This window comes from Mus caroli, chromosome 5, assembly GCF_900094665.2.
Source record: "Mus caroli chromosome 5, CAROLI_EIJ_v1.1, whole genome shotgun sequence".
Classification (NCBI taxonomy): Eukaryota; Metazoa; Chordata; class Mammalia; order Rodentia; family Muridae; genus Mus; species Mus caroli.
Window position 1 is genome coordinate 116,617,871 of NC_034574.1, and position 13,412 is coordinate 116,631,282.

Sequence of the window (13,412 nt, forward strand, 5' to 3'; positions counted from 1 at the left end):
AACCACATGGTGGATCACAACCACCCATAATGAGATCTGATGCCCTCTTCTGGTACGTTTGAAGACAGCTACAGTGAACTTATACTAATAAATAAATCTTTGGGCCGGAGCAAGTGGGGTTGGCCAGAGCAAGCAGAGGTCCTAAGTTCAATTCCCAACAATCACATGAAGGCTCACAACCATTTGTACAACTACAGTGTGTACTCATATACATAAAATAAATAAATCTTTTTTTAAAAAAAGCTGAGCACGTGAGCCATAAGCCAGCAAAGCCTGCAGGGTGCCCATCTGTGTGGTTCACAAAGCTGTGTGGTTCATCAGGTGGCACCTGTTCCTCAAACAGCATGGAGAGGAACGTCTTAGATTATTTTAAACAAAGCAAAACAAATAAAGAAAATTAACTCTTGGAGTTTTAGAAGAGAGGGCAGCAGAATGTGGTACTCAAAACATTTATTAAAGATTTATTGTTACACTAGGCATGATGGCACATGCCTTCAACCCCAGCATTGGGGAGACAGGCAGTTGAATCTCTGAATTTGTGGCCACCTTGACTTCAGAGCAAGTTCTAGAACAGTCAGGATTATACAGAGAAACCTGTCTCAAAAAAATTATCATTTTTAATTATGTGTAGGTGTGTATGTGGGTATGTGCACTTAAGTGTGTGCAGTGCCCCTGGAGGCCAGAGGCGAGTGTCAAATCCTCTGGTACTGGAGTTACTGATTGCTGTGAGCTGTCCGACATGGATGCTGGGAACTGAACTCTAGTCTTCTAAAAGAGCAACAACTGCTTCTAACCACTGAGCCATCTCTTCGATCCGATTTCCTTTGTTTTTAAAATTACATTTATCTATTTTTGTGTGTGGGCACATGTATGGGCACGTGTCCCAGAGTGAGCATGTGGAGCCAGAAGATAACTAGCTATAGTCAGTTCTCTCCTCCCACTCTGTGGGGCCTAGGGCTCGAACTCAGGTCTTCAGGCTGACATCTCTGTCTAATGAGCTCCTTTCACCATGTTGCCAGCCCCTGAAACATTTACTTAAAGGACTCCAAATTAGGAAATAGCCAGACGTGATGGCACATGCCCTTAGAGTTGGCACTCAGAGGGTAGAGGCAAGTGGATCTCTGTGAGGTCAAGGCCAGCCTGATCTACATAGTACGTTCCAGGCCAGCTGGAGCTACAAAGAGAAACCTTATTTCAAAAAGAAGAGATTCTCAGGCCATTTTATCCTAAAATGTACCATGTTTATTATATACCAGAACTATCCAACAGAACTTTTTGCAAAGTAACTACTGAGCACTTAAAATGGACTAAACATAGTAATTTAAATTTACATCGAATTGGTGTTGAACAATATAGCTATTTTTAAAAGGAGAAATTTGGGGCTGGAGAGATGACTCAGTGGTCACGAGAACTAGTGCTTACGGCTTTTTGCAGAGGCCCCAAGTTTAAATACCAGCACCCACTGCAGAAAGCCCACAGCCACCTGAAACTCCAACTCTAGGATACCTGACACCCTCTTTTGACCTCCACAGGTGTATCAATGTGCACACCCCACCTATAAATGCAATTGCATACATATAATTAAAAATAAAAATCTTTTTCTAAAAGTAGGGATTTGAGCTCATGCCTATAATCCCAGCATTCAGAAGGCTGAAGCAGTAGGATTGCTATGAGTTAAAGGGCAGCCTGGACTACACAGCTGAGTGAGTTTCAGATCAGAAACAGAGAAACATTGTTTCAAAAAGGAAAAATGGAAAACTGAGGCACAGACAGCCACAGAAGAAATGATCTTCACCAGTGTGAGCAGGGAAAGGGCACAGGGCCAGGGAACCGGGGAGCAGCTGGGACCAGGCTCCTGAGAACTACCTAAGCTCCCATGGGTACCATGGCGACTGTCCATAATTGTTACGTAACCTCCAGTAAGGTCAAACTGTGGTGTAGAAGGCAAAGAAAGAGGAGGGAGGGGAAAAAGAGTTGTTTATTTTGGAGCATTAGTTGGTTTGGTGTTTGTTTGTTTGTTTGTTTGTTTGTTTTGAGACAGGGTCTTATTTTGTGGCCTTGGATGGTCTGAAGTTTGGTATGTAGACAAGATTGGCCTGGCTCTCAAAGTCTGTCGGCCTCTGTCTCCTGAGGGCTGGTATTAAAGCCTGGTACCATTCCACAATTTGCAATGAAGAGAAAACCTACGAATGGAAATACAATTTCCTAAGACAGAATACAACCCAGAGACAGTTCAAGCCGATAGAACACCTCGCCAATAGAGGGCACTAAAGATCTGTACAGCTGCTGCCCAGGGTCAGGAAGGAGATGCTGAAGGGGGAGTGGGGTGGGGATTATAGGAAATACCTCCTAGTGAGATCTGACAGAGCTGGATGTGCCTGGGCCTGGGAAGATGCGGCTCTGTTTTGTAAAACTAAGCTGCCAATAACTGCCAGGCACTGCTTTACTGGAGAAAAGGGAGCATTTAAAAAAAAAAAAGGGCTGGTGAGATGGCTCAGTGGGTAAGAGCACCCGACTGCTCTTCCGAAGGTCCAGAGTTCAATTCCCAGCAACCACATGGTGGCTCACAACCATCTGTAACGAGATCTGGCGCCCTCTTCTGGAGTGTCTGAAGACAGCTACAGTGTACTTACATATAATAAATAAATAAATCTTTAAAAAAAAAAAGAAAGAAAGAAAGAAAGAAAGAAAGAAAGAAAGAAAGAAAGAAAGAAAGAAAAATAACAGCTCCTAGTTCGATTTGATACAGTTCTCCTGGAGGTAATTAGCAACTTGCTAATACACTCAATTTAACTCCATATTTTTGAAGAAGTAGAGAAATAACTGCAGTGTTTTGTTTTGTTTTGTTGTTTTAAATGGAGAATGTTCCTTTAAACAGGAAGAGGCCAGGAAGGCTGAGATTCAGACTCCATGTGCCAGGTACTTACCAAAGTCTGAAGTTCTTTCTCCAAAGCCTCCTTCACTTGCTTGACTTGATTCAAACTGTCCTGCAGACCAGCGAGCACTAGCTCTTTTTCCTGGAGCTCTTTGGTAATGCTATTAGCCTAACACACCAAGTTACATGGGACATAAGCAAATGGAACAAAGAAACAAAAACGAATGATAAGGAAAAATAAAATGGTAAAAATAATAATAATAATAATGAGAAACACAACAAAACAATACTGGAACGAGGGGGTTTTGCTGTTTCTTGCTTTGTGACTTTTCAAACAATCAGTTGTAGGTATGACTTGCCCCTGTTTGTCCTGGAATTCTCTATGTAGACCTGCATGGCCTCAAACTCTGTGTGCCAACACGCCTAGCTAAGGCGTGTTGTTAGTAAGTTACGTTATTTGTGTGTGTGTGTGTGTGTGTGTGTGTGTGCTCGCCTGTGAGTTTATGTTCATCATGTATGTGCAGAAGCTCACCAAGAGACAGGGTCAGATCGCCTGGAAGGAGACACCAGGCCTGACTCCTCCTCAACAACAGTAGGCATGCTTAACTGCTGTCCGTCTCTCCACCTTCTAATGGCTTGTCTTTTTTTTTCCCTTTGTCAAGGCAGGGTTTCTCTGTGTGGTTCTGGCTATCCCAGAACTTGATGTGTAGACCTGGCTGGCCTCGAACTCAGAGAGTTGTCTGCCTCTGCCTCCCCAGTGCTGGCACTAAAGGTGTGCCACCACCACCCTGTTCTGATGGCTATTTCTAAAAGGTCAAAATATACTACCCTTCTATCCCTAAATTTGAATACCATCACGGTCTAAAGAAGGCAGCGCTGCATTTGCTTCCTCAATGAGCTACCTGATCAAGTTCATTTCTTTTTTTTTTTTAATAAGCTTAATACTTACTCTTTGTTTGTTTGGTTTTTTTGTTTGTTTGTTTTTTGTTTTTTTGAAACAGGGTTTCTCTGTATAGCCCTGGCTGTCCTGGAACTCACTCTGTAGACCAGGCTGGCCTCGAACTCAGAAATTCGCCTGCCTCTGCCTCCCAAGTGCTGGGATGCGCCACCACGCCCAGCGTTCATTTCTGAATTTAAAAAAAAAAAGTGGTAGCGCCTGTTTGCAGCAGAGACAGGCCCTGGGCACACTATACTGGAAGTTTACATTATTCTGTATATTTGTGTGCTTAAAATATTTCAACACACGAGTCCTTTAAAGATCCAGTGGACAGCCGTCAGAACTCAGCTTTCACTAAATCCTTATGTAGAAGGGTGACCCAATGATCAGCCCAATAGTCTATTCTAGCTAACTTGCTTTTTTTTATTGCTCCTTCAGAACCACCTTAGAGAAACTTTTCCTATAGCTAGTTTATTTTCAAGTACAGTTACTAGCAGACTTTTGCTGTTTATCTGTCTTCATGTCCTCATTTAGCTATCACAACCCTTTCTTCTTTGTCACTAGAACAGCTTCTTCCACAAAAATCCTTCATCATCAATCCCAGAGCCTCCATTAGTGGCAGGACTGGGGAAGAATATCTGGAGGAACTGAAGCTGACATCTGACGGGGCTGGATAACAGGAAATGTGGACCCTTTAGTTTCCTAATCCTTGACAAACAACACACTTGTCTAGTCTCCCAACTCCCCAAACAACACACAAAAAGGAACAGCCCGAGGAGGGGAGGCGTATGTCTGTTGGAATTTTGGAATTTTGGAAGACCAAAATACGAGGACCACTGAGAACTCAAGGCCAGCATAGGCTATAAAGCCAACTGTAGGCCAACCTGGGCTACAAAGTGAGACCCTGTATTAAACAAACAAACAAATAACAAAAATAAACCCCACAAGGGACAGGGACATAGTGATACATGTTGTAATCTCAGCCCTTGAGAGGAAAAGTCAAAAGGACCAGGAACTTAAGGGCAGCTTGGGGTACACAGTGAGACCCAGCCTCAGTTTTCTTGCCACCTCCAGAAAGCAAAGGTTAGATGGTATGGCGGTTGGAATGAGCATGGCCCCACAGGATCATATATATTGAATACCTAATCTCCTGTTGGTGAAACTTTGGAAAGGATTAGGAAGTAAGTGGCCTTGTTAGAGATGGTATATGATAGGGGATGGGGGATGGGGGCAGGCTTTGAGGATTCAAAGTCTCTCATTCAACCCATGCTCACGGAACAAGAGGTGAGCTCTCAGCTCGTGCTCCAGCACCACCTCTGCCTACCGGCTGCCAAGCTCCTGCCAGGGTGATCACGGGTCTCACACCCTCTGAACCACAACTCCCAGATAAGCTCCTCCCTCTATAAGTAGCCTTGGTCATGTCTTATCACAATGGGATTCTTCATTGTGGCATAAAAGTACGGTAACAATGCAAATAGCTCTGGGCTCCTGGCCTTACTTGGTGAGAGCACTACTTAACACAGCATGCTGACTCCTACAGCCGTTAAGAAGCTCTCCAGAGCTCATGTTCTACTTTAATACAGAAATAACCCTATAAGCCAGGGAGTGATGCGGGCAGAAAGGGAATAAATAAACTTACAGTGTAGTTTTTGTTTTGGTTGATTGTTTCTGTTTTGTTTTGACAGGGTCTCTTTATGTAGTCCAGGCTGGCCTGGAACTGGACTGGCAAACTTCCTGCCTTATCGTTCTAAGTATTCATTATATGCATGTACTACCATGCCCAGCCTGAGTGTGTGGTCTGTCTGTGTGTCTGTGTGTCTGTCTGTCTCCCTCCTTCCCTCTCTCCTCCTCAGCACCCCGCCTCACTTAAACCTTAACATCACTGTTTAAGAAGTCAGCTCTATTTTAAACAGAGAGTATAAGCTTAAATAGGAGTTTACATCATGGCCAGGAGATAAAGTAGCAGATAAAGTTTCCAAATAATAGGAAACTAAAATTCACACGGCTGGTCATTACTTGTTCTACTCTCCTCAGAAGCAGCCACACTTGAGAGCCTCAGAGAGTGGATGCACCACACAGCTCGTGATGGATCAGGTGTTTTGGAGATGAATGACTTCAACTTAAAAGTAACAATGAAAATAACAAATGAAAAAGGGGGAAAAAAAAAAGGATGGGAGATACCAATACAAACCTTGCTACTTTCAGCGTTCCTTTCAGTCTCTAAGTTTTTAATATGCTTTGCAGCTCCCTCAAGCTGCTGTCTAAGTGTCTCGCACTCCAGTTTACCTTCGGAATTGGCTTTCTGAAGCGCATCAAGATCCAAGAGCTTTTCTTTGACAGCACTGAGCTGCGATGTAAAATTACCAATGACCTCGCTTTGTTCAGTGTACTTGGCCTGCAGAACCTCTAGCTCCTTTACCTTAATCTCCGCCTCCTGCAGTTTGTTTAGCGTGTCCTCCATTTCCACTAGGTGCTGGTCTTCCGCACTGTCCAGTCTCGCTTTGACGGCCTCCAGGCTGTCCTCCTTCTCTTTAATGATCTTCATCAGCTTGGCCTGCATGGTCTCCATCTCTTTAGCGTGAGCAGACCGCTCCGAGTCCTGTTTACTCTGTAAAGTTTCTATCTCGTGCTGGTAATCTAGTCTCAGTCTCTCTATCTGTGTCTTTAACTCAGCAAATTCAGCCGAGTCCGTTCCAATCCCTTTGCTAAAGGACACCTTCAGCTCCTCCATTGCCTGCTGGTGGGATGCTATGGCGGTCTCCAGTTTGGACTTCCATAGAGCTATCACATCGGAGTTCTCCTTATTAGCGTGGTCGAGCTTGCTTCTCAGGGACTCGTTCTCTTTGGAAAGCTTCTCAGTGGCCGTGTGCAGAGCCTTGATCTCCTTCTGAAACACCTCCTCTCGAGCTCCGAAGTGCTCCTTCAGAGAAGTCATCTCGCCCTGGTGGTCAGTATGGATGGCTTCTAGCTTTTCTTGCAAAGCACTGATTTCTTGCAAAAGGGAGAGAGACATATCCACATCCCCAGGAGGCTTACTGGACTCGAGCCTTCTTCGGAGCTCAGCTACTTCCTGTGCTCGCAATGCTAGGTCCTTTTCTAGTTCCATTATCCGGGACTTTTCTGAGACGGTAGCCACCTATTAACAGCGGTCATGGGAGACAGAGAGCACTGATGATTTTCCTTATTTACCAAACACCCAGAGTCAAGCAGAGCCCGCCTATCACATGTAAGGGTGACTGTCTCGGGCTCGCACAGGGAGATAATGGCTTAAGCTCAGTTCCGGAAGCTCTACTGCATAATTACTATAATCTTCAACAAACTCCTACCGTGCTGAAGTCTCCCGTGGATATTGAGTTTACCTCACTCCAACAATATCTGCCTCAACTCTAAGGAAGTATAAACTGGAAGTTCTCATTAACTGATGAGAAGTTAACAGAGACAGTGGCTTCCAAATAAGAGATTCAATAATCTGCCTGCCTCCTGGAAGCAAGACTGCTCATTTGGTCAGTTTGTTCTGCCTTCTTTACCCAGACTGCTTTCAGGAGCGCTTTAGGTGCTACTCCATCTGAGGAGTGATTCAAGCCTACTGTGCACACACAGTCATTAGCCACAGGTGGCTGAGCCCCGAAAAGCGTCTCATCTAAAGCAAGCCGTGCCATGAGACACAAATCAGGATTTGAAAACTCAGAAAGAGGGCTGGAGAGATGGCTCAGCGGTTAAGAGCACTGACTGCTCTTCCAGAGGTTATGAGTTCAATTCCCAGCAACCACATGGTGGCTCACAACCATCTGTAATAGAATCTGATGCCCTCTTCTGGTGTGTCTGAAAACAGCTACAGTGCACTCATAAATGTAATAAATAAATCTTAAAAAAAAAAAAAGAAAAAAGAAAACTCAGAAACAGACATAAAATATCTTAAACATTTTCATAGTCATTGTATGATAATATTTTAAACAGACTGGGTTTTATATACTATTCAAATTAATTTCACCAGTAACTTTTCATGTAGGTATCAAACAGAAACTTAAGATTCTGTTTATGTGGCTTGCACTCTGCATCTGAGAGATAGCAGGTATACAAGGTCTGAAATTCCCCATGTTTCAGTGAGCAATGTATTGACTGTAGACTAAAAACCCCAGTTGGATAAGGGAGAAATGTACTGGTTTTGTAGCTATCACTAAAACATCACTTACCTGTAGCTATACACTAGCCTCTCGCACACAGACCCCTTTGTGGCTTTTGTAATTGTGTCTGCACTCTGATGTTTGCATCTTGTTTCCCTAACCCAGTGGTTCTCAGCATGAGTGCACACACGAGAGGAATGTACATCTAAGCTGCACGCTTGCTACCTCCACATACTTTGATCCTATCTGAGCTCTGGGGTTTTAAAAAATAAATACTCCAGAGTTAGGGGAAAAAATACTTCGTCAGCTTGTGCCTTTTCATCTTACAAACATTTTTTTTTCTACTGCTATTTCCTAGACTCTCAGTTTGGAACAAAAAATATGTGGAAAATAGTATCTTAGGACATAAAGATCATTTAACTAACCTGGTTAGTAGAAGGGAATACAAGTAGTTTTAAAATACCAGTGATCCAGATTTCAAGAACCAGTCTCTTCCTACTTCAGATTCCTGCCCACGTTGTACAGAAACAGAAAACACAGGACAAGCGTCCTCTGCTTCCTATGTTCGCCCCGGCATGTTGTGATGCTCAGCAATATAAATGTCCAAGAGGAAAGAAGGAGGGAGGCACCACACAGTCACTGGCTACTATGGAACTGACTACGGTTGTGGGCCTTTGCGGTTATATAGATGTCTCAGATTGAACACGTTAATTCATTTATATTCCGGCCTCTAGGGAGGGGAGGTCCATCAATTTCTTACAATTAATATATAAAACATCAATGAAGCCCTTTGCCACAATATCATAGCATAAATAAACCAAAGCCAGTAGGTCCGTTCCCGGTCACAATGGAACTGTCAAATTCAGAGAACACCAAGTAAAAAGCAATAGGGTGGTGGCTCTCTGTGTGGCGTTCTGACACTTCTATTTGAAATTTTATTTCCCAGCGTTTGCCCTCAGTCACAACTCTCCTGCCGGTTTATGGCCATAAAAGCCAGCAACTGCTTCTTATTCGTGCTCGGATTTCTACCGCACCAGGTGAGCTGGGTATAAGGTGGACTTCCAGGCTAGGGAGGAATTCTGAAACGCCTCCTGAAAAGGACTGCAGGAGATGTGAGAAGCAGGTGGACCACTGGTTCTTTTCACATGTGGCAAAGTAGGAGTGAGGGCCAACAGAAGATATTGTTTGTTACAGACGGCTGTAAACTCTAATTCGAAATGGCTAAGGGATGTCTTAGCACAAAACCAGAAAACATTGCATCTGTTTGCTGTCTAAGACATGGGAGAAGAATTCAGAAGTAAAAAAAAAAAAAAATGTGTATTCCCTTACTTCAGTTACACCAAGGGCCTCTGTCTCCTAAGCCCCTTGGATTTCCCAGAGCAAGTCCTTCGAACCAAAGTAGTACCCACTCTTTTCTCCATCTTTCTTTTTTTCTTTTTCTTACCAAATACATGTTCATTTCTGAGGCCAATTGGAACCGTTTTCTTTTTGCTTTTGTTTTTTTCAGGCAGGTTAATTCTCCTGTCTCGGCCTCCCAGGGGCTAGGATTACAGGCATGAGCCACTATGCCCAGCTTTATTTATTGACTTATTTATTCTTTTATTTGAAGACCTGCTTGTCTGTGCATAGGTTTGTGTGTCTGTATATATGTGCTTATGTCCACAAGTACATATATTAGCCATATGACAACCTCAAGTGACTTTCCTTGGGCTCTTTCGTGTGTTTTTGAAACATGGTCTCTCACTGGCTTCAAGTTTACCAAGTAGACAGGACTGGCTAGCTGGCCAGAAAGCTTCAGGAAGCCTGTCTCTGCTTCCCCAGGGCTGGCATTACAAGCATGAACCGCAATGTCCGGCCTTTTTAAACATGGATTCTGAGGACTAACCCCAGGTCCTCATGCTTGCAAAGCAAATCCCTTACAAATGCGCTCTCTCCCTACCCTTTCTTCTTTATTAGAAAACTAAAGGTTGTGACTGAGAGAAGGGAGATTATTCATTGTCTAGATTTTTATATCAATGACTTCACACCAAAAGAAATGTCTACAAATACTATTGATTCAAAAGAAAAGTCAGGGTAACAAATTTGATCAGATAGATGCAAAGTAATTTTTGAAATTTTAAAGGCCAATCATGGTCAAACATGATTTTACAGGTACATATATGAATATACATATATATATTTATTATTTTTTACATGTGAGTGATTCTGATTATTTCTTTTAGCACAAATCAAAAGATTCCTATAGTAATTATGAGGACAGACTCCGGAGCCAAATGACCTAAAAGGCACTTCTGGCTCCTCTATTATTAGATTATTAGCTGTGAAACCTTAAACTTTCTGCAAAAGTTGACAGAAAAGGCAATACTAATACAACCTACTTCCAAGGATGAAGAAAAAAGCTGAATAATATTTACAAAGCACGTAGAATGAGTGACAAAGCAACTCGATAGGTGCTTTAATATATTTATAATTAAAAGAGGGCCGAGGCCTTGGCCCCAAAAGAAGTCATTCTTTCCCCCACACATCTGACCTTCCTAATCGCTGAGATTTTAATCTGGTGTCAGAAAGGAAGGAGATGTAAATTCAGCCAGTGAGGGGAAAAGTGAGTGGAGAAAAAGAAAAAAGTTCAATTCTCATTTAAAAAAAAAACAAAAACAAAAAACCGAGCTAATGTTTCCATTTCTTTTTCCCAGCAAGCCAGGGCAAAGGCAGGAAAAAGCATAAATTATTTAGAAAACCAGTAACTAGAAATAGGAGAACTGAAGGACAAACTCAAGTCCTGCTGTAGAGACCCATGGGGTTTATATGGTAGAAGGCTTCTGATCTTGATTTCCAATAAGTTTACTTTTGACAAAATGCTTTACAACCTGCTCAGCACTCTATGCTCCCCTATACCTGAGCGGTACTGAGACCAAACTCAGGCTGAACCACTGGGTCAAGGCTCAGGCTGACAGCAGGCCAGTCGCCTGTCGCCTGTCGCCCGACGCGTCCACCACTCACACTCGTGACGCTGCTTCAGGAAATAGTGAAAGCCATTACCCTAGTGTCTTCTAACTCCCTCTGGAGTTTGTCAGCTTTGGTCTTTTCAAAGAGCAGGCTCTGTTCAAGCTCCTTAGTGCGGGCATGCTCCAGTTTGGTCTGCGTCTGTTAGTAAAAGGGAAGAGGAAAAGAACACACAGTGCCACCATCACATGCCAGCACGAGAGGAGAGGAGAGAGAGAGAGAGAGCGGCATGCAGGCCGAGCCACCAGTACTTTCTGCCATGGGACAAACAGAGAGGATAACAAGGAGAGAGAGGATGGAGCTGCCAGGGACAGAGGGAGTGAGGGCGGGCACTATGAACAGAGGAGGGAGGCAGGAGCAGGGCAGGAGCTAGTCTGTTGAGAAAGAAAAACATGAAGGACACATGAGGCAGGATGAAGTTTCAGATGCATGCAGCCAAAGATATGTTATCTTGATAAGTGAAGTTTATCAGCACAAATTAGCATAGTTAATACCCCCCCTAACTATCATCTCCCCTCCCCCACAATGGCTACTTGACACTAAAGTGTATGTCGCTGAATCAGGGACTTCACAAGGCTGCTTGGCCCTCAGAAAGATCATCACCCTTTTCATGATGGATGGGGAAGACAATGCCATAGTCTTCAAGCACTCAGGAGGCCCTCAGAGAGACTGCTGGGCCTGGCAAACAATGTGTAATAAAAAAAAGGGGGGCCAAGGGCTCATCTTAAGAATATGGACTGCTGGCTGGTGAGAGCACCAACTGCTCTTCCAAAGGTCCTGAGTTCAAATCCCAGCAACCACATGTTGGCTCACAACCATCCGTAACAAAAATCTGTTGCCCTCTTCTGGAGTGTCTGAAGACAGCTACAGTGTACACACATATAATAAATAAATAAATAAATAAATAAATAAATAAATAAATAAATCTTAAAAAAAAAAAAAGAATCTGGGCTGCCTATGGTGGCTCTGGCCTATAGTGGCTTAAGCCTATAATCCCAGTGCTTTTGAGCCTGAGGTAGGAGGATTGCAGCAAATATTTGGCTAGCCTGGGCTAACACAGTGAGTTTGAGGGCTGAGCTATAGGATAAGACCGTGTCTCAGAAAATAATTATATATAAATTAACAAGTAAAACAGGCTCTAGAAGCCAGTGCCAAGGCACCAGCAGTGGTGTCTGCAGAAGTGGCTGATGCTTTCTGCTGAGGTTCTCTACAGCAGAGCAAGGCCGCAGGAACTTAACTTCCTCCCACCTGCGAATTCTCAAAGGCTTACATCTCTGTGGAGAAGAGGGGAGGGTTTGAGATTACAAAGCCAGTATTTAGTAAAGATCACCCACTGCTGCCTCTCCCTCTGAAACAAGCCAATTAAGGAGATCAGAGCAAGAGGACAGTTAAACTCCAGATATAAGGGACTTATTTTTATTCTTAGATGAATTTGTTCTTTACTAGCTCAGAAGGTAAGAAAGGATGGCAACACAATTATGCCGAGGGAACTGCTGGGGTCTCAGGGCGAGTGGGACCTGGAAACCACACCATTGCAGTGACTTCCTATCCAGTCAGCCCCCTGGCTGGGACCTAGGGCGATCTCTCTGCCTAACAGACTCAAGTGTGGCTGAATCTTGCTCCCCTTGAAATGATCATGATACTGGGGTAAAGGAGCTTTCTCCACCATCTCTCTGACCCAACTGTCACTGCAACAAGTGACTGATGCTGTAAGAGTTAACTTAAGATGTCTATCAGTCAGGAGAATTTGACAGAAATGCTTTAACAAAGTAGCACCGAGCTTAAGGAGAAAAACCAAAGCTATGGACATGTCCTCTGGTACTCTGGTGTCTTTGATACATTAAGGTCACTCTGAGACATAAACAACCACCATAGGACATTAAAAAGGACAACAGAAAACATTTCTTGAAACAGGTTATCATCATAAGGCTTGGCTGGCCTGAAACTCTGTAGAGCAGGCTGGTCTAGAGCTCAAAGATATCCTCCTGCCTCTGCCTCCTGGAATCAGACAGAAGACATTTTTTCCTTTACATTCCTCACCTACACTCTCTATACTCTGTGAGATAATGAGATACATTTCAAAACCTAATGGTCCCCTGCATCAACATGTGCTGTAGAGAGAAACTTTTCAATACTATCTTTGTACAAGCAAACAATTTAATCCAGACCCACAAAGCTTCAGGAATTCACACTAAAGGACACAGTCAAAGAAAATGGTCTCCTATTCCTTTGACCAATGAATTAGGCGTCCTCTGGACAAAAGGTCACTCACTATGTGCAGATAAAAAACAAATATCCAGCCAGGCATTGCGAGGCAAGCCTATATAGTCCCAGCACCTGAGGAAGCAGAGACAGGAAAATCAAGAGGAGGAGGCCAGGCTACATTGCAAGTTCTTGGCCAGCCTAGATTACATAGCCAGAGCCTATTAAAAAAAAAAAAAAAAAAAAAAAAAAAAAAAAAAAAAAAAAAAAA

The 13,412-nt window shown here is 43.4% G+C and overlaps 1 protein-coding gene across 20 annotated transcripts in view; it reads right to left on the reverse strand.

Moving 5' to 3' along the window:
• Clip1 (CAP-Gly domain containing linker protein 1) overlaps nt 1-13,412 on the reverse strand; it is a 113,643-nt gene that overhangs the window by 48,134 nt on the left and 52,097 nt on the right. For 10 of the 20 annotated variants that reach the window (XM_021163645.2, XM_021163636.2, XM_029476954.1 and 7 more), the window contains 3 exons: nt 10,976-11,080; nt 6,004-6,948; nt 2,928-3,044 (listed from right to left, as the gene is read on the reverse strand). In XM_021163645.2, coding sequence (XP_021019304.1) covers nt 2,928-3,044; nt 6,004-6,948; nt 10,976-11,080 — 1,167 coding nt within the window. The remainder of the gene's footprint in view (nt 1-2,927; nt 3,045-6,003; nt 6,949-10,975; nt 11,081-13,412) is intronic. The other 10 variants (XM_021163648.2, XM_021163647.2, XM_021163643.2 and 7 more) reach the window with 5 other exon arrangements.